The 21640-nt window shown below is 43.4% G+C and overlaps 1 protein-coding gene across 8 annotated transcripts in view; it reads left to right on the top strand.

Annotated features, from left to right (window-relative positions):
* The first annotated feature begins 3727 nt into the window (after positions 1-3727).
* The window catches only part of TMEM164 (transmembrane protein 164), a 240633-nt gene continuing 222720 nt past the window's right edge, over positions 3728-21640 (top strand). The window contains exons 1-2 of one of the 8 annotated variants that reach the window (XM_084870512.1): positions 3729-3947; positions 5053-5334. In XM_084870512.1, coding sequence (XP_084726638.1) covers positions 5326-5334 — 9 coding nt within the window. In that variant the 5' untranslated portion in view covers positions 3729-3947; positions 5053-5325. Of the gene's footprint in view, positions 3948-4193; positions 4331-4664; positions 5335-21640 lie in introns of those variants that run through there. The other 7 variants (XM_084870509.1, XM_084870510.1, XM_084870508.1 and 4 more) reach the window with 7 other exon arrangements.

Genomic DNA, 21640 nt, shown 5'->3' with positions numbered 1-21640 from the left:
CAGTAGTTTAAAGGCAGTCATTTTGCAAACACAAAGACTCTCCAGGCCAAATTCCCAACTTAAGTTCAGCATGGAAATTGGAGGGATTAATGAAGCCATTTATTGAGTTGGTCTAGCCCAGTGTTTTTCAACCTTTTTTGGGCAAAGGCACACTTGTTTCATGAAAAAAATCACGAGGCACACCACCATTAGAAAATGTTAAAAAATTTAACTCTGTGCCTATATTGACTATATATAAAGTAATTCTCTTGAATAGGAATCAAATAAACACAAGGAAAGTATTTTATAATTACTTTATTATGAAATATTAAGTAAACAAAATAGTGAAAAATTATAAAATTCTTGTCTTGTCTGCACCTACGGCACACCAGGCAACATCTCGCGGCACACTAGTGTGCCGCGGAACAGCGGTTGAAAAACGCTGGTCTAGCCTGTTAACCTAAAATAAAAGGCCAAAGTGAGAGAAACAAGCATTTATTTGAGATCCCAAAGAATAGCTTGTTGGAAAGCACTGATTCTGGCAGTAACTCAAACAGCATTTGGAATAGGAGGTGAAGGGGCCATTTATGAGAAAGGGTATATGAATAGAAGTGAGAGGGCAGGGCGGGGTAAGAGGGCAGGGCGGGGTAAGAGGGCAGGTGGGGTGAGAGGGCAGGATGGGGCGGGTCCAGCTCCAGGTAACTGGACCCTAGGCCTAACCCAACCAGTCAGGTCAGCCAAGGTAGCCCACACTCCCTATAAAACCCATTGATATGTTAAGTTCTTCCTCTTTCTCGCCCATGCCCTCGTGGGTGTAGGTGAGACTGGGCTCGGATTAGTCCGAAATAAATACAGGCTTTCTGCAATTGCATCGGATTCGGCTCCCTGGTAGTCTTTGGGGTTTATGACACTTGGGCATTACAGAAGGAAGGCATTTCTATAAGTGAAGATAAGCTAAAATAGTGATACTAATTCTAAAGAAAGTCTTTAATTTTCAATTCCATGGCCATAAATGTCTGCTTTCTTGTTATCTTTGCAAACAGTTGTTTGGAATTTAGTGCTGCTTTAGGTCCAGTCAAAGGTTATTTTGCCCAGTTTTATCATTCCAAAAGTTTGAAGGTTAAGATATGAAAGGCAGCTCCAACCCCATTTTAAAGTGGCTCCATTTAGCCCTGGGCAGGTAGTTCAGTTGGTTATAGAGCTTTGTCTCATACACCAAGGTTGTAGGTTTGAACTTGTTAACAAACAAACAAACAAAAAACAAAACAAACAAACAAAAAAAACCCACCATTGAAACCTGTAAAGAATTTTAGTGAGTTTATTTGAGCCAGACTGTCGAAGGAAGAGGAACCAGGAAGAGGAACCCTCAATGAATTGAGATAATGCTCCGAAGAATGGCGGGTTACAGTTCTATTTATACATTGCAATAAAAGGAGGGACATAGATGGGTTACGTGAAATTCATTGGTAATGGATTAAGGAGGTGGGATAAAGCAAAGCGGTGGGAAACCCCTGGGATTGGATAAAAAATAAATGATGGATACATACTGAGGTGAATGCAGGAACAATTAGCATGATAATGAAGGAATTTGAGGCATCTGTCCTGGCGCCTACCATATTTGGTTGTGCCCCAGGGGCTCCAGAAAAAAAAAGGGAAGTTACAAGTTACCCAGACATCTAACAGATAGTTATCTTAGAGGCAAAAAGGCAAATGGGCTCAGGAAAGATCTAAGTTGATGTTTGTCAGGGAAAATATCAGCCTAGGAATGACTGCCCACTATAACCTGTTTGTAGTTAAATATTTAATTTTCAGACCATCTTTTGTGGTTATTTTAGGTCTCTGAGTTTGCAAAACTGCCACGCAGGCCTCCCCTGAGCTTGTCAGGTTAGCATGTGGCTCCTTTCGTCCACAAACTTCAATCAGGGAACATATATGAATCAACCAATGAGTGCATAAATAAGTAGAACAACAAATTGATGATCCTCTCTCAAATCAATGAATAAAAATTAAAAAATAAAGTGGCTCCATTTATATTATTTTTCACACCTCATTCTTATTTCCTTCAACATAAGAGCTTGGTCTCCAGAAGCTGCATGTCATTGCCAGGAGCTCTACAGCTTTATCCTGAATGTTTCTGGTTATGTTGCAGAGAATTTAACAAAAACACCTAAGGATAATGAATAAGTGAGCCTCTGAATCAAAGGTTTGTGGTTGTTCTTTATTTACTTTATGTTCTTTTAAAAAATTTTAAATCCTCACCCAAGGATATTTTCCCATTGCTTTTAAATAGGAGGGGAGGGAGGAGAGAGAGAGAGAGGAGAGAGGAGAGAGGAGAGAGGAGAGAGAGAGAGAGAGAGAGAGAGAGAGAGAGAGAGAGAGAGAGAAACAGATTGGTTGCCTCCTGCACATACTCCCCTGACCTGGAATCAAACCACCGACCTGTGTGCAGGCCTACTCTGCTACTCTGTACACTGAGCCAACCTGGCCAGGGCGTGCTTTTTCTTTATTAATTAGCACTTGAAGAGCAGCCAGCCTATGGTAGATTCTGTACAAAAGCTTGGAATTAGACAAGGCTACCTGGCTCTGAGGCTATAATCAGACTTAGTATGGGAGGACAATAGTCTGATAATACAGCAGATTTTATTTTATATTTTGAGTCTGGCTTGCAGCCAGCACCCCAAAGTGTTTCCTAGGCAAGGTACCTACCTGTGTTTTTCTGGATATTCTCCTAACTCACTGTAAGTCTTCAATAAATATTAAAGCAACATAAGGTAGATTTTAAGAAGGTCCTTTTCCTGTTTCCTTATCCCTAGAAAAGCAAGCCATAGTCTATGGGTAGAGAGCAGCAGGTGAGACAGGGCCCTGTTTCAATCAGATGTCCTTACCAATTCTTGGGCCCTTCCCACACCCACATTGTCCTGGCTGGCCTTTCAGTGTCAGGACTCTTCACCAAGTGCCAAGTGTATTACAGTTTGGGAAGCAGCTGCTACCTTGCAAGGAGGAAGGAGTGAAGGAGGTCAGGGGAATTTTCTTTTGGTCTGGCAAGTCTCCAATGGAAGACATCGTAGGAGATAGGGGAAAGGGGAGCGCCTGGAGAGGGAGTGGCACAGGTAGGCTGTGCAGCCCAAGGTAAGAGAGAAAGACCAAATCCAAGCAGGAGGGGGAAGAGCAGGGAAAAGGACTAGAAGCTGGTGTCCTAGGGACTGAAGTGTGAGGAGTGGGGCTGTAGCTAGAAATGAGAGAAGCTGCCATCCTGGTCCTGCACTATCCTAAGGCAAAAAGGAGTCTACTATTCCAGTGCAAAAAGGAGGAGACAGAAGGCCAGACCCGGCCAACATCCCAAAGGAAAGCTGGCCCAGCTACTCAGCACTAGACTTCAGCCCCTGCAGAACTTGAGGGATGGCTAAGTGCCTACTAAGTACCAGGAGCAAAAAGACGTGCCTTGGTGAGACGCTAGTCGCGGGATGTGGAGTCAGTCAAAAGGCTTCACAGAATGAGGTGCCTTAGGCACCCTTCGGGGAAGGAAGGTGGATATGCCCGCATGCAGGCTCCAAGAGTGCAGAATTCGAGGCAGGCCCAGGAAGGAGGGGAAGGAGGCGGAGATTGAGCCCGGAGGAAGGAGAGGGGAGGGGAGCCAAGAAGCAAGGTGGGAGGTGTGATTGGGGGTGGCAGAGGCGGGTGCGAGGGGGCCCGAGGAGGGAAGGAGGCTGGGCGGTTGTCGTGGCCAGCGAGCGTGGAGGCCTGGGGGGGGGGGAGGGGGGCGTGAGGCTGAGCAGCGCCGGAGGAGGCAGCGGCGAGGGGGAGGAGAGAGGGGAAGAAGGAGGAAGCGAGCGCGGCGGCCGCAGGGGGAGGAAGACGGGAGGAGGAGCCCTGCGCGGCGGCTGCGGCCGCCCGGGAAGCCGAGCGCCGGGGCGCGGGGAGCTCGGGAGCCCGGAGGGGCCGAGCCGGGGCCACGGGCCGAGCTGCCGGTGAGTGGAGCCCCGAGGGGCGCGGCGGCCGGGGCCGGGGCCGGGGCCGGTGGGAGGCGCGGGAAGATGCGGCGCCTGGTTGGAGGGAGGGGGCCGGCTGTAGCCCAGCCCCTGGCCGGCCCGGCCTCCCTCCCACCCCGTCCCTCCCTCCCTCTTTCCCTGCCGGCTTCCTCCCGCCGCTGCCCGCGCGAAGGGGGCCGGTCCCGGGCGGGCCGCGGGCTGGGGGAGGTGCTGCCCGAGGGCGGGAGCCAGGGGTGGAGTTGGGGGCTCCGGGGTGTACCCGGGGGCGGGCGGTCGGACCCGGACGGCTCTAAATTGGCCAGAGGGACCTGACCGCGGCGAAGTTGCCAGCTGGGGGCAGAGAAGGCCACGCGGTTGCCGGAGTAAGCGATCCCCGGTGGCGAGTGTGTGGAAGGAGGAGTCCGGCGTCCCTGCCATCCCTGTCGCCCTCCCTGCCCGCCCGGCCCCGCTAGCTCCCCTCCCGGCCCCCGCGTGTTCCGCGCTCTCACCCCTGTCACCCCCGGCTCGCTCCCGAGGCGCTGCCGGGTCCCCCTCGGCCCCGAACCTCTCTGCCTCTGACTTCCCCTGACCCCTGCTTGCTTCGCCACTGCCCGGGTTCCCCTTTTCTTCCCTCGCTAGTTACCCTTCCCCGCTTGGTAATTCCTGATGCAATTGCCTCTTTGAGACCTTTTTTTTTTTTCCTCTCCTTCCTTTTAGATTGGCCAACGGCTCGTTTCAACCCTGCCTCGTTGGTGGCCACTGGAGAAGCGCGGGGGGCTCCCCAGACAGCCGTGGGGACGAGTTAGAGCCAGCACTTTGCCCCGGGCCTCGCGTGTAGCTTCTCCCTCCCCTGCCCTCGGTGCCCCCCTGTCTGGAGGGAGTGCGGGTGTGGGTGTGTGCCCTCCGTACATGTCCCACCACCCGGGCGACTCTCTGGGCTTGTGTTCCATCTCACTCTTGCTTCCTGCACGGTGGTCGAGGGGAGCCACTTTGCATCATGTCCCGGTATAGCTACCAAACTCTTCTGGACTGGCTCTATGGGGGCGTGGACCCCAGCTTTGCAGGCAATGGGGGCCCCGACTGTGCTGCCTTCCTCTCTTGGCAGCAGCGGCTGCTGGAAAGTGTGGTGGTCCTGACCCTGGCCCTGTTGGAGATCCTGGTGGCCCTGCGGCACATCCTGAGGCAGACGAAGGAGGACGGTAGGGGTGGCCATGGCTGCCAGCCAGAGCAGGTGACCCAGCGGCCAGAGGAAGGCAAGGAGAGCCTGAGCAAGAATCTGCTCTTAGTAGCCCTGTGCCTGACCTTCGGGGTGGAGGTGGGCTTTAAGTTCGCCACCAAGACTGTCATCTACCTGCTCAACCCCTGTCACCTGGTCACCATGATGCATGTGAGTTTGTTGACTTTTTCCTGGGCAGCCTTAGTGATAAGAGTCATTAGTGTGCTCAGGACACTTGGCAGTGTACAGCACCTCATCCCTTCGGGAAGTGGGACCTTTAAAAACGATTTTCCAAAAATCTGTTTTTCTGCATATTTCAGATTGGCTTTCTTTCACCTTTGCACAATGCATCAGCCTCACAGTGTGGGGAAAGAACATAGCACCACAGCCGACTGGCACTCAGACTGGCTGCCTGTCCCTCCCAGCCCTGCCGGGCCTTTCACAAGCAGGAAGTCCAGCCCCAGCCAGGTGCCCTTTCTGAATCACATCTGGAGACCTGGCCCAGCCCCCACGCTCTCAGTCACAGTTAATCCTCAGAGGCCTGGTGACATTCTTTACTGCAGGTGGTCAAATAAGGTTCCTTTTCTCTATTAGGGTACTTTGGGGGAATACTTTTATTATGGGTTTCCCTTAATCATTCTTTCATTTGGGAGTTTGTACTATTAGGGTGATGTCTGCTTTTGAATTTTGAGGGTTTGGAGCAGTACTAAGCTCCTACTAAGTGCTCTCTGAAACAGGCCCCAGGCTGAAAATTGGGCTGGTGGTTTCTATCCTGGTGAAAAGGTATTTAATTTTTTGCAAACCTCTTTATCTTATTCTTATCCTGTCTGCTGTGGTCATGGTCCAGGGGCACTCAAAGAGCTGGTTTCTTTACCTCCCATTAGCCATATTAAGAAAAACAAACCGTATTAAAAAGGAAAGTGTCAGATACATAAAAATAATCTGATTGGAGACCAAGAGTGAGGCTGTCTGTCTGTACTCAGCCTGTGTGAAGAGATGTTAAAAAACTATAAAATCATGGAGGATAAGGAAGAGTTGAAAGGGAAACAAATCTTTTGTAAATTTCTGGATGTGGAAAACTTGGTGTGTTTTATTCAGAGATAGTTTTGAAACCTGTCATTAGAATCTTTATTGCATTTGTATTTGTAGGTTATTCTCAGGAGATTTGTGACAGCCCTATGTGGGGCAGGAGGCTAAGATTATTATGTCCATTTTACTGGCGTGTTGGGTGCCTAGGGATTGGATGGTCACTTGCCTGAAGCCAAAAGATGAATTATCTTCCAGTTGGTCTTTGGGATGGCAAGTTGGCAGTGAAATAGGGCAGTCTCTGCGGGGAGGCTGAGGCTGATCAGCATGACAATGCCTACTTGAGGCTCACAAGCTTGTTACTTCTTTGTTCTAGAACTCCTTGATTGCAGGTTCTTGGCCTCAGTTTTCCTATCTGTAAAATGTGGTAAATGGCCTCAAACCCTTTCCATTTTGCAGGTGTGGAAAAGAGATGCAGATAGCTTTGTAACAAAGAGGCTGTTATTGATTGGGTGGCTCTCATTACTGAGCAAAGCTGGAGGGGGCAACATTTTTTTTTTAATTATAAGAAAAGGCTTCTTGGGAAGTGGTGCTATTCACAGGAAGCCCAGGGCTCTCCCAGCTAGACCTTTTGTGTAAATTTGAGCCAGTCCTTTTTCTTTTTTTTCATGAATGGCCTGTTTGTTAATGAGAGGAAACAACGCATCTCAGCCACTGCTGCACGAGGCTCTTGGGACAGGAGTGCTGTTTTTGGACGGCAGGTGGTGAGGGTCAGAGGGCAACTCTTCCACAAAAGGGTCTTGAGGCCTCTGGCAGCCACATATCTAGAAGGTCAACAAAGGACTAAATTCAGCCCCACTGGGGCTGCTGTTGGTGTGATGATGTCAAATCTGGCAGTACCATGGTTTTTAGTGGAAAGGTTTTTAGAGGCTTTTAGAAGACTCTGGAGATTAGTTCTGGCATTAATTAGTTGTGTGACTGGGGAGAGTACTCTTCCTGGACCTTAGTTTGCCCATCTGCAAAATGAGACATTTTTTTACTCCTAGCTGTTGACAACCTATGTTCTGTGGTCTTTTTCTCCATGAAGCAGTGGCCCAGGATGCAACAGATAACTATTCTAGAAATGCTTTTGCCATCCGTGATTGAAAAAAGGAAATTAAGTCAGATGGACTTGTTCATCTTTTGCTGCTACCTCTGTCTCCTCAGTAAAGTCAGCCTGACCAGGTCACCCTTGGGGATATGTATAAATGATGATAACACTTAGAGCTGGTTGCTGCAGAGGGATGGATGTTTGGGAGAGTATGGACTGATTCCTGTCACCTGTGCATTTTCTATTTTCTTAGCTCAAGCTCTGTGCATTTTCTATTTTCTTAGCTCAAGCTCTGAACAGAGTCATGCTGAGGAAGACTTGAGTGTACCCTGAAGTAGACTCCTCTGTCCTTTACTTCTAAGTCACTACTTTGTGTCATTTAAATAGTAACTTCTGGCCTACCAGGGGACCTAGTCTTTGATGACTCCAATGTTCTATACCCTACCTATGGCTCTTCCTGGGAAGCATGAATGTGTGGATTTTAAAAACTTTATTTAAATCCTTAAAAAAATTCATAACAGCCGGAACCGGTTTGGCTCAATGGATAGAGCGTCGGCTTAGGGACTGAAAAGTCCCGGGTTCGATTCCGGTCAAGGGCATGTACATTGGTTGCGGGCATATCCCCAGTAGGGGGTGTGCAAGAGGCAGCAGATCGATGACTCTCTCTCATCGATGTTTCTAACTCTCTATCTCTCTCCCTTCCTCTCTGTACAAAATCAATAAAATATATTTAAAAAAAAAATTCACAACAGATGTTGGAAATAGTTTGCTGACTTGGTTGCAGCAATGACTAGTGATAGTAAGTATAGTTAATATTACCTTACATTTCTCTAGCACTTTACTGCTTATTTTAAGGCCCTTTCCCATAACTTGTTTTATCTATGGTTTTGATGAAGTAACTTGGACCCGGAGAAAAATATGTTAAAATGTTTCCTGTGACTGTCTTTATTCCAAAGGGGAAAGGATGAGTTCAAAGAAATACTTTGGCAAATGAATTTGCTGAATTAAGCTATATTTCGGCAGTAAATTATACGGAGTTCAAAGGTCATGATTAGGGAGAGGAGACATTAGCTGAAATAAAAGGAAGAGCTTAGCAGAAACATTTCTGATGTGTGTCTCACAACAGGATGACTAAATTTTGGCTTTATTGGAAGACCTTGTTCCTCAGTGAGTGCAAGTTTGTCTATAACAAGGATGGTATTGCTTTAGGCCAGGAAATAGAAGATTTAGAGAGAAGTTGGTTAGTCGTCTCATCTCCCATTTTGCAATAAAAAATATGTATTCCCAAAACCTCGTTACCCAGATCCTCTTCTTGGCCACATTGCCAGCTTTAGAAGCATAAGGGAGGGCAGTTTTTGTGCTTGAGTTCTGGTCTTAATACTCCTGGTGTCAAGTTTCTTTTTGATCTTGTCTGATTTCTCAAAGGCCCTGGGACTGTGGACTGATAGAGGTTTATATGATTGAAGCAGCACCATCTCACATCTAAACTCAAGCCAGAGATGTCTAAGGGTTCTCAGAATCAGCAAAGTAGCACCATCTTTAAACTCCTTGCTGAATATCAGTGGCATTTACCAATTGCACCAATAAGTATTTCTTCAAGCATAGCTAGTCCCCTTGTGCATATCATTTTGCCAGGTGTGGGTGACAGGAAATTAATTTACTGAATGATTATGCTGTTTACTAAAAATCATCCAGCCACATTAGTGGCAGAGGTGGCTTAGGAACTGAGCTGCCACAGTGGCAAGCTGGCTTTAGCAGGAAGAGATTCTCTTAGCTATTTAAACCCCCAAACCTACAATTTCTCAGCAAAAGGTTTAAAATGTCCTTGATTGATTGTATCTGTAAAGACCAGTTGTCATAAATTAGTGGCCCTTTATTTTCCTTGCATAAGTTATATTGTCTTTGCTTTAGAAACTTAACAGAAAGATTCCATTTGGAATGTCTTGTCTAATTGTCCAGTTGTTGTTGGTTCTGTATGTGTCTGTGTCAACATCTCCTGATGGGGCACGGAACTTAGTGAGGCACAATAAATGCCATTTAGTCCTCATTGTTGTGTGTACATAAAGCAAGCTGGATCCAGGCTGGACATTTGGCAAATAATTGATGCTATCATCCCTATATCCCCAAGGCACTGTGTGTTTTTTTTTAAGCAGTAATACTGAGTACACTCCATTTTTTTTTTTAGAGTTGCCATTTGCTATTTGATTTCATGTTTTCTTTACAATATATTAGAAGTCTGATTTCCTCCAAATATATTGTAGCTTACCTGCTTTTGGTTCACCATTTGATTCGCTTACTTCTTCCTCCTTGCTCGAAGTGTAGAATGGCACATATTCAAAACAGTTCTGAGCTTTTTTTGTGGCAACTTTGGGAATTAGCTGAATATACTCCAGTGTGTTCCATTTGCTCTGTGATGAATTTGTTTTACAGAAAACCTGATGGATTGGAGAACTAGCTTGACTTCAGACCAGCTATACCTCCCCATCCCCATCTGCTGTCTAGAGTGCTGATAAGAGATCCTGCTTAGAATTGACATCGGATGGGTAATGGGTACAATGAGGGATCCATCCATCTGCTGATAGCTTATCAGATGGACTGTGTCCTGTGCCATCAGTCTAGGGGACACAAGAGGATGTTGTTTATATGGGCCTCAGCAGTGAGGCATAACATTCCTTTTTAGTTTGTTTTGTTTTTTCTCCCATGGAAATTTGCAGAGAATTTTTCCATCTTTCATTGTTGTAGTCTTTTGGGGGCATCCATTATAAAGAGAAATGGTGTGCATTGGTGGATTAAACTGCCCACAGACAGCCCTGGGATTTAAAATTATGATGCTAGTTCAACTCATGGCTTGTTAGGGAACCTGGACAAATTATTTAACTCTTTCCTATCTCTATCTTCTCCATGAAATGGGCCCCAAGCAAGCAAAGCATTTTAATCCTCTGAATAGCTATGTGGTCACTTAAACAGAGAAACTGGGCAAAGCTGATCAAAGCTGGCAGATGCCCAATGTATTTTTACCTCTGACTCAGAAACTGACACACCTCAATTCCTTTTCATCTTTGATAGCCATTTGGAATCCATCCATTTAATCCTTTCTGTCGCTTTTCTCTGGATCCTGGCTTGTGCCTGCATACCCTTCTAATGCAGTCTATAAAACTGGATGCTGAAACTTACTAGAGGCCCAGCCCACAGCTAGTAAGAGAAAAGATGAATTTGCCAGCCTTTGCTTGCCATGCACCTGTTAGTACTGTGGTCAGCAAACTGTGGCTCTTGAGCCACATGCGGCCCTTTGGCCCCTTGAGTGTGGCTCTTCCACAAAATATCACAGCCTGGGCGTGTCTATTTTGAAGATTTGGCATGAGAAGAAGTTTAAGTTTAAAAAATTTGGCTCTCAAAAGAAATTTCAATCGTACTGTTGATATTTGGCTCTGTTGACTAATGAGTTTGCTGACCACTGTGCTAGTACAACCCATCAGGGGGCTTGCTTTTGAGCTACAGTATGTTGCTGGCTCCTATTCAGGGGGTAATCCTCAGGGCCCCTGAATTTTTGTTCCTTTGCCATAAAGTGGCACCTTTGTCATCATCATCATGGACTTTGTCATGTGTTCCTGCCCTCTGTAGATACTCTTCTGAGGATTCTCCTCTATGAAACTTTTCAAATGACCTTGAACCCGACTTTAGTTATTCCAGTTATTTTAGTAATACCATTTTTCTTCCTTTCTGAACTCTCTGAACATTCATCAGCCTATTTGATTCTATAAAGTATACCTTTGAATATGTTAGGTAATTCTATAAGTGTTGGCCTGAGTTGCTTTGTTGTGTTTTTGTTTTTTTTGTATACATATAGGTGATTCTGTAAGTATTTGGCTGAGTTGCTTATTTTTGCATGTTTGTTTAGTCTCTACCATTAGCAGAAATGCTTTTTTTTTTTTTTAACCAAAAGGAATAGTGCTTCTTTTTCTTTGTAATTCCTTGCATAGCTTAATGCAATATATACATGCACATTAATTGTTTAATGTGTGCCTGGAAAATGCTGATGGACTGAGAGAGCTGATTTGATAATTCCCTGTTTTCTTTCCCTCTGGTGGCCCTGTTTGTTCTCCTGAGGTCTCATGGGCATGGTTCCTATGTCTCCTTGTGCCATTAGGAAAATATCCTGTCTGTTTTGTATGTGTGTGTGTGTGTGTGTGTGTGTGTGTGTGTGTGTGTTTTTTAAATAACCAGAAGAGAGAGGCACTTTCAGCTCCAGCTCACACATCTTTTTGTTGAATTTCCATCACAAAGAGCTGGTTATTAGAACTGCAGCCCATTTTCTGCCTGAAGTATCCATTCCCTTTCATCACAATGAGGAAATTATGCTGTTGGATCTTGGTATTACTCTCCTGGTAGATATCTGGACAATACATACTTTCTTTTTGTCCTTTTTAATATCATATAAATTTTTAAAAATTATTAGGCTAGTGAGTTACTTCTCATCTTTTTCCTCTTCTGTGATTTTCAGTCATCATGCCTCATTAAAATACCCTCTCTGCAAGAACAGCCAAGTTTCTCAACTTCTGGTTTGTCATGTCTTTTTTCATGTTATTTTTTTTAGCTTTATTGAGGTATACTTGACAAAGGAAATTGTTGTGAGATATTTATTATTTTAAATATATTTTTATTAATTTCAGAGAGGAAGGGAGAGGGAGTGAGAGATAGAAACATCAATGATGAAAGAGAATCATTTATCAACTGTCCCTGGCACGCCCCCCCCCCCCTCCCCCAGGGATCAAGCCTGCAACCTGGGCATGTGCCCTGACTGGGAATCCAGCCATAACCTCCTGGTTCATAGGTCAATGCTCAACCACCGAACCATGCCAGTCAAGCAATTGTGAGATATTTAAAGGGCACAGCATGATGGTTTGTTATAGGTACATGTTGTAAAAGGATCCCCCACCCCCATCGGTTTTTAACACATGAATGGTCTTTCTTATTGCTTGTTATAATAAATTGAGAGTTTTTTGTTTCAGGTGCTCCTCTTCTGCCAGTAACTGGCTGAGTGGACATGAAGAACTATGGGTGTGGAGAGCAGTGATTCTTGAACTTTCTCTGTGAAAGATCTCCTTGGAAGCTTGTTGTAATGCAGAGGCCTGGCTCTCTACAGAGTCTGAGTAGGTGTAGGTCAAGGGTGGGGATCTGCATTTATTACAAACTCCTGAGTAATTCCGATGCTGATAAACCTTGGACCCCACTTTGACAGACTAGTTAGTGGCTAATGTTTTATGTGGGAAGTTGGTTCAAAAGCTCATCCTGTCTGACATGATTGCCCTGTGGGAAGGGCATTTAGTCTTCTGGTAGAACTAGTTTATATAGGTGATAAAAAAAATTACAGTGTTTATATAGGTGAAATGAGAGATTTCAGTTGGGGCCCCAAGTTATTGTGAGGTGGCTTTACAGTTCCAGTAGCTTGTTTGGTGACTGGTATTATGTCAATGGAATATTTCAGCCAGGCTTTCCAGTCCTTCAGCACTTCTCAGTTCTTCAAAGTCCCCCCCTTCCTTCAAGCCTCTAAGATCTTCAGGAAATAACAATAGGAAATATTGACACATGGTTATTGCATGCTAACTTAACTATTTGCAGAACTCTTAAACAGACATTGGAATTTATTCATTCTTGTATTCATTCAGCAAACATTTATCCAGTGCTATTATGTGTCAAACATTGTGTCAGGCACTGGAGATTCAAAGATAAATAGGAAACATTCTTTGTCTTTGTGTTGTTCACAGTTTAGATGAGACAGGGAAGAAAAGAGATCAACTAAATTGCAACATGACATATTCAGCAACAGTTTTGAACAAAGCATAAAAGATGGAGGGTCTTTTTTTCCTAGTGCAAGTAAGGAAATCTTCCTAGAGGAGGTGACATTTTAGCTGGATCATAAAAGAAACAAATTAGTTCCATGAGAGGGGAGATCCTGTGTGTCTTGTTTTCTATTCTAGTACCTCTAACAGGGCCAGGCTTATAGTAGGTGTTCTGAACACGTCTGAATGGATGAATAGAAGTTTGTTGGATGTTGTAGGAAGGAGCAGAATGAAGGCATAGGAAATGATACATGCAAAGGCTCAGAGTTACTTTGTTTTCACAGGAAAATGTCTCAACTGTAACTTGGAGTCATTTGAATATTATAATCAGGGCCAGAGTTCTTATTTTTCCCTTGACAAACCAAGTTAAACTGTAGGAATACTCTGTCATTTCTGGACTGTTAATAAGACAACTGCAGTTGCCCATGAATCTTTGATATAAGGACTTGTGAGATAGTGTTCTCTGTGTTGTCCCAAGGAGGGTTCACACTATCAAGGATTCACACAGATCATTGATGAGAGGGGGCAGACATTAAATATAGAAAATGAGATAGCAGGCATCCCACATTGACCAGAAAAAGATATTTTCCCTTTTTTATTGATATGTGTCCTTATCCCCCCTCCCCCCCATTGCCCTCCACCCCACTCCTATGTTCATAACAGCACAATTCACCATAGCAAAGATTTGGAAACAGCCTAAGTGCTCATCAGCAGATGAGTGGATTAGAAAACGGTGGTACATCTACACAATGGAATACTACGCTGCTATAAAAAAGAAGGAACTCTTACCATTTGCAACAACATGGACAGAGCTGGAGAGCATTATGCTAAGTGAAATAAATCAGTCAAAGAAAGATAAATATCACATGATCTCACTCATTTGCGGATCATAATGAACAACAGAAAATGATTTATAATGCCTGGTGCCCCCACTAAAGTCTACAGCAGAACTAATAGAATGTGATGCTATCCTTTCTTTTTCCTTTTCCTTCTTCCCTGCTTCCAAGTCTCTTCCCCCACCCACTGCATGCAAACTTGCCTCCTTCCAGGGTACTCCAAGCTCCAAACCAATCTCTTCTACAATTCAAAATTCCCATTCCACCAGATAAGGTGATATCCAAGATGGAACTAGGAAGAAAGCAGTTCTATTTTAGAGATTTATACTGAAGTGTGAGTGGCTCTTAGACTCATCTGGATGTGGGGCAGAGGATGAATTTTAAAAATGGCCTTGTTACCCTGACTTCATCCAAATGGTGAGGTAAATCCCGATGTATTTGAGCAGTGGCCTATGTTTGTGAGCAGTTTCTTGCCCCATTGTTGGTCTCTTCCCCACCCTGCCCACCCAGAGAACTGGGGTTATCAGTATCTTGCTACCCTCCTAGCTGACCCTCATGGGTAAGTCTGCACCTAAGGTACTTGGGTGCAGCAGTTATGTTTGAAAGCTTGGAGAAGACTCCTCTTCTTGTGGGTAGCAGTCCCTTTTGCTTACTGTGCCAGCTAAACAGGGCATTGCTTGCATATCTGGCAGTACATGGTGTGTCAAGGGACTTAGACCTGCTGCCAGTCTGAGCTCCTGCAGGGGGATGGTTTGGGGGATCTCTTGATTGGCTCTGGTTCCTTTCCAGTAGCTGCTGGAGGAAATGTTAGAGGGAAGAAGGGGTGAGTCTTGTCCTAGGCTGGGTGGTTCTGAGGGAAGGAAATGGATGGCAGGAGCTAGGAGGTTAGAGAGGATTGGCCTGTCTGGCAGAAACAGTTCAAGTTATGCCCTGTGGACAGGTGTTTAGGTAGGTAGAAGAGGGATAAGCAAGATTATCTGGAGGAAAAAGTAAGCATGAGCCCATTTCAGTTTCGTGCTTTTGTCTTCAGTCTTCCTATCTCCATCACACACCAGTGTTGTCATAAACTTGGGGTGTATTTTGCCTGTGAATTGAATTGCCTTTGCCAGTCGACCAGCTGTGTTTGCATAAAGACTCTGGCTGACTGTGCTCTGGCTGTTGCTAGCAAAAAAGACATTTCATTCAGGTGCTGATTAAATAAGGCGCAGAGCCGGATTGCACATTAAGGCCTTTAACTGGGGCTCTGGGAGCCTTGGGTAAACACTTATTAGATGTTCTGGGCAGAGCATTAGCAGACACTGCTGGAAATGAGGTACTTTTTTCAGAAATCAGGTTGAGGGGAAAAGGAGGTGATGAGAGACTTTTAGAGTCTTGAATCTCTCCCTAGATTAATCAGATCCGAGTTGCTGGCAGGTACACAGAATGACTAAACAGGCTTCCTCATTGGCATTGACTTGACAAATTCTCACTGAGACACTGTAGGTTTGGAATGGGACACAGCAGGGAGTGTGACTAAATAGAATAGGAGAAAAGCCTCCTTTTCCTAACGAAAGTTCAGTTTACTGGATTGAACTTTTGGACCATATTTCATGAGTTTGTTATTGAGCTCCATCACCACATGATTATGGGCATGTCACTTAACAGCTCTCAACCTCAATTTCACTCATCTGTAAAATGTTAATAATAGTAGTACCCACCTAACAGGGTTGTTGTAAGGATTAAATAAAATAATTTAAATCAAGCATGTAGCAGACGGTCAGGCTCACTGTGAGTACTCAACAGATGTCAGCAGTTTTTCATAGTAGTAGTAGTACTACTACTACTACTACTACATATTTTAAGGCAGTAGTGACACACTGGATAAGAATATAGACACTAGGATGGGAAAAGCCTGGGTTCAAATTCTACTACTGGCTGTGTAAGCCTGGGCAACTTAACCTCTCTAAGCCTAAGTTTCCATAATTGTAAAATGGAATAATAATCATACCTATCCTGAAGGATTATTGTGAGGATTAAATTAAAAATACCAAGAAAGCACTTTAGTTAGTATCTGGCACAATAAATTTTAGCTGTGATGATGGTGATAATGATGCTGACCATCATCAGTATTATGGTGGTGGCTGCTGCTGTGAGCTTGGGTGCTTGATGTTGGTTTAAATAATGGATTAGATACTGCAAGAACCTCACCTGAAAAAAGCTGCCCTGGCATCTTTGTTTCATGCAGTGGGCAAAAATGTTGGTTCTATGAAGTTGGCATCCAAGTAATCTCTATAGGGCAGGGCGGCTTGGCTGTCTGAGACCTAAGGACAGTTTTGTGAGTAATTTGAAAGTCACTTTAAATTGCACAGTCCTAGTTGAAGCATTTGGGGGATGGCTCTCACTGGTGGAAGGTTGGCTTAATTATTGCTGCTTTTCATCAATGGACAGGCTCCATGGTGCAAGCTATCTTGAGATTGGTAACCTAGGATACAGTGAGCCCATGACAGAAGTATGAAATGAGTGGTTTGGGGGGTGCGTGGGCAGAGACAGTTACGTGGATTTATTTTTTACATTTTCATTATATTTCACTTGCTTGAGGGGAGTGCAACTTCCTCAAATGCCACCTGCTACCAGAGTTAGGTGATTATTAGAGGAGAAGGGCTGCTCCTAGAGCTCCTAAGAGAAAGGAGGGTTTTAAATATCTCCGCTGGAGTAGAAGCACAGTGGTGGAAAATGTGCTCCTCAATAGAGATTCCAGTGTGCTTTGACTTACACATCAGCAAATGGACAGAAAACGGACAATTATTCTTGTCTCCAGGATATGGGAAATCTCTCATTTTCAAGACCAGCTACTCTCTTTCAGAGTTAACCTAATCCACCAAGCACTAGAAGAAGGCCCCCTTTATGTGCAGACTCCCAGGACAGAGGCTTTGTCATGTGGGGCCTTGAGTGTCCCTTCCCACCAATGCCATTGCAAGGCCTCTGTGCATATTTCCAAGAATTGGGAGTAAATCTGAAATTCCTTTGTCTCGAATTTGAGAGAAATGAGAAGACTAAGGTCATGTTTACTTTAATGATTCTGGTTCTCTGGGAGGAGCTGGCTTGGAGGGTACTTGTAAAACAAAGAGCAACCCAAAGAAACAACAATCTTCAGAAGTAGCGGTGGAAGGTCACTGTTCCAAGAGACCTAGGAGAGATTATAACAAAGGATCTTCATATCACCGCTTGTTCCTTGTCAATTTGCATTTGTTAAGAGTTTTCTTTTTTTATATTCCAGGCACTTGAGAGTGTACATGCCTGTTGTGGACTTTATTCTCTGCACCCTGCAGGAATGCGGCTGAGGGTCATGTGCTTAAGTGTCTCATTATCATTATCATCAGCACTTTTACATCCATCCCCTTGAGCTGCAACCACTGCAGGCTGCTGCTTCATGGGGTCATTTCTCCTTATTTCCTAGGCTACCAGCCCCAAGAGGAATAGCAGGGTACCCCAAATAAAGGGGCTGCTTTTACATTTGGATTTTCTTTCGGCTGCATGGTAGCTTACTGCACTTCCCACTTCAGCTTTTCCCAGAATAGTCTTGCAAGCTAGCACCAAGCCAAGGTCAAGTTTCTGTGTTTGCTTGTTGGGTTTCTGACCAGTGAGCGAAGAGAACAGATTATTGCCCCCCTCCCCTGCCCTGTGACTATTCTCTCTGAGCAGGACTCTCAGGGGGTTGTTGCCTTGGGCAAGGAGGTCGGGTAACTTTTAGGCCAAGGCTGCATTATATTTGTAGAGAAGAATGTGAAGCCTGTCACAGCACAGGTGCGCCTGACTGGTTGTGTGGTGTTTGGCCATACCTCACAGCCAGGCTGTGTTTGCCCAGATGGACACATGTTTAGGATCATCTTCCAAAATTTCTTACCCCCTGCTTTGGGTCTGTCCTGAAAACAATTTGCACAGTTCACTGTGGTTTGCACCTGTTGTTTTTTATTCCCCTTTTCCATAATTTGCAGCAAACTGAGAATTAATCCAGGCTCCTCACACTTTTTTTTTATGTTTTCATTTCTCTCTCTTTTTAATACTTTATTGTTTAAAGTATTACATAACACTCCTTTTCCCTCATTGACCTCTCCTGAGTCGCTTCCAACCCCCAGCATATGCCCTCCACACCCTACTGTCTGTGTCCATTGGTTATGCTAATATGTATGCATACAAATCCTTTGGTTGATCTCTTACTGCCCTCACCCCCTACCCCGTCCCCCGCTTCCCTCTTAGGTTGGACAGTCTATTCGATGCTTCTATGACTCTGATTCTATCTTTGTTCATCAGTTTATGTTGTTGATTATATTCTACAAATGAGTGAGATCATGTCATTTTTATCTTTCTTCTACTGGCTAATTTCACTTAGCATAATGCTCTCCAGTTCCATCCATGCTGTTGCAAATGGTAAGAGTTCCTTCCTTTTTACAGCAGCATAGTATTCCATTGTGTAGATATACCACAGTTTTCTAATCCACTCATCTGCTGATGGGCACTTAGCCTCTTTCCATATCTTAGCTATTGTAAATTGTGCTGCTAAGAACATGGGGGGCGGGAGGCAATATATTCTTTCTGACTGGTGTTTCTGATTTCTTGGGCTATATTCCTGGAAGTAGGATTACTGAGTCAAATGGGAGTTCCGTTTTTAAATTTTGATGAAACTCCATATTGTTTTCCTCGGTGGCTGCACCAGTCTGCATTCCCACCAGCAGTGCACAAGGGTTCCTTTTTTCTCCACATCCTCGCCAGCACTTGTCGTTTGTTGATTTGTTGATGATTGCCATTCTGACATGTGTGAGATGGTACCTCATTGTCATTTTGATTTGCATCTCTCAGATGATTGAGCATGTTTTCATATGTCTCTTGGCCTTCTGTATGCCCTCTTTCGAAAAGTGTCTATTTAGGTCATTTGCCCATTTTTTGATTGGATTGTTTATTTTGTTAAGTTGTATGAGTTCCCTGTAAATTTTGGAGATTAACCATTATTAGAGATAACATTGTTAAATATTTTCTCTCATCCAGTGGGCTTTCTTGTTTTGTTGATGGTTTCTTTTGTTGTGCAGAAGCTTTTTATTTTAATGTAGTCCCATTTGCTTATTTTCTCCTTAGTTTCCATTGTCCTATGTGCTGTATTGGTAAAGATATTGCTACAAAATATGGCTGATATTTTGCTGCCTATGGATTCTTCTAAGATTTTTATGGTTTCCTGTCTTATGTTTAAGTCTTTTATCCATTTTGAGTTTATTTTTGTGTATGGTGTAAGTTGGTGATATAGTTTCATTTTCTTGCATCTATCTATCCAATTTTCCCACCATCATTTTTTGAAGAGACTGTCTTGACACCATTATATGCTCTTGACTCCTTTGTCAAATGTTAATTGAGCATAATGGCCTGGATCGACACCTGGGTTCTCTCTTCTGTTCCATTGGCCTATATGTCTGTTCTTGTGCCAGTCCCAGGCAGTTTAGAGAACAGAGGCTTTGTAATACAGCTTGATATCTGGTATTGTGATCCTTCCAACTTTGTTCTTCTTTCTCAAGATTTCTGGGCTATTTGGGGTCTTTTTTTTTTTTTTTTTTTTTTTTTAAATAAATATACCTTTATTCAAATTATGTATTTCTTATTGTGTCATCTTTGGTAAGTTTATTGTTTTTTTCAAGAATTTGTCCAAGGGTTTCAATATATTCTTTTATTGATTTTACACAGAGAGGAATTGAGAGCGATAGAGAGTCAGAAACGTCGATGAGAGAGAAACATCATCGACCAGACGCCTCCTGCGGATGTGCCCGCAACCAAGGTACAAGCCCTTGACCGGAATCAAACCCGGGACCCTTTAGTCCGCAGTCCAACGCTCTATCCACTGAGCCAAACCGGTTTCGGCTGGGGTCTTTTTTTTTAATCCATATGAATTTTCGGAGAATTTGTTCTAGGTCTGTGAAATGTGCCATTGGTGTCTTAATGGAGATTGCATTGAATCTGTAGATTTCTTTGGGTAATATGGACATTTTAATGATGTTCATTCTACCAATCCATGAACACATATGTTCTTCCATTTGTTTATGTCTTCCTCTATCACTTTTTTCAACATCCTAAAGTTTTCTGAGTACAAGTCTTTTAGCTTCTTAGTTAAGTTTATTCCTAGGTATCTTAATGTTTTTTTTTGTTGCAGTGGTAAATGTGATTCTTTAGTTTCTCTTCCTGTGAGTTCATTTTTGGCATATAAAAAAGCTATAGATTTCTAGGTGTTAATTTTGTATCCTGCTACATTGTCAAATTAATTTATTAAGTCAAGTAGTTTTTTGATGGAGTCTTTAGGGTTTTCTATGTACAATATAATGTCATCTGTGAAAAATGAAAACAAGAAGTTTTACTTCTTTTCCAATTTGGGTGTCTTTTATTTCTTCTTCTTGTCTGATCCTTATGGTTAGCACTTTCAGTAGTATGTTGAACAGGAGTGGTGAAAGTGGGCATAGCTATCTTGTTCCTGTTCTTAGGGGAAATAGTTTTAGTTTTAGCCAATTGAGTATGATGTTGGCTGTAGGTTTGTCATATAAGACTTTTATTATGTTGAGGTATGATCCCTCTACCCACTTTGCTGAGAGTTTTTATCAGAAAAATAGTTGTTGTCAAATGCTTTTTCTGCATCATTTGGTATAATTATGTGATTTTTATCTCTCAATTTGTTTATGGGATGTATAATGTGTATTGATTTGCGGATATTGTACCATCCTTGCATCCCCAGAATAAATCTCACTTGGTCATGGAGTATGATCTTTGTAACGTAATGCTGGATCAGATTTGCTAGAATTTTGTTGAGAGTTTTAGCATCCATATTCATGAGGGATATTGGCCTGTAATTCTCTTTCTTTGTAGTGTCTTTATTTGGTTTTGGGATTAGGGTAATGCTGGCTTCATATAATGAGCTTGGAAGTGTGCCTTCCTCTTGAATTTTTTGGAATATTCTAAGACGAATAGGTTTTAGTTCTTCCTTGAATGTTTGGTATAACTTCCCTGTGAAGCTGTCCAGTCCAGAGCTTTTGTTTACTGGAAATTTTTTGATTACTATTACTTTTTCAATTTTATCAGTAGTTACTGGCCTATTCAGCTTTTTTATTTTTTATTTTTCCTGATTGAGTTTTGGGAGATTGTATTTTTCTAGGAATGTGACCATTTTGTCTAGGTTGTCCAGTTTGTTGGAGTAGAGTTGTTCATAGTATTTTTTTTTTTTAAATCTTTTGTATGTCTGCAGGGTCGGTTGTTACTTTACCTCTTTCATTTCTGATTTTGTTTATTTGGGTCCTCTATCTTTGTTTTTTGGTGGGCCTGGCTAGAGGTTTATCAATCTTGTTTATCCATTCAGGGAACCAACTCTTGGTTGTATTAATCTTTTGTATTTTTTGTTGTTGTTGTTGTCTGTCATTTATTTCTGCTCTGATCTTTACTATTTACTTCCTTCTACTTACTCTGGGATTTTCTTGTTGCTCTCTTTCTAATTCTTTAAGCTGTAGGGTTAAATAATTTATGACTATTTTTTCTTCTTTTTTGAGGTAGGCCTGTAGAGATATGAACTTCCCCTCTCAGGGCTGTTTTCAACTGTGTCCCATAGATTTTGGATTGTTGTGTTCTCATTGTCATTCCAGGATGCTTTTTATTTCTTCTTTGATCTCTTTGGTAACCCAATCATT

Source organism: Pipistrellus hanaki (genome assembly GCF_964339955.1).
Source record: "Pipistrellus hanaki genome assembly, chromosome: X".
Lineage (NCBI taxonomy): Eukaryota > Metazoa > Chordata > Mammalia > Chiroptera > Vespertilionidae > Pipistrellus > Pipistrellus hanaki.
This window is presented reverse-complemented; position numbering and strand designations above follow the sequence as displayed.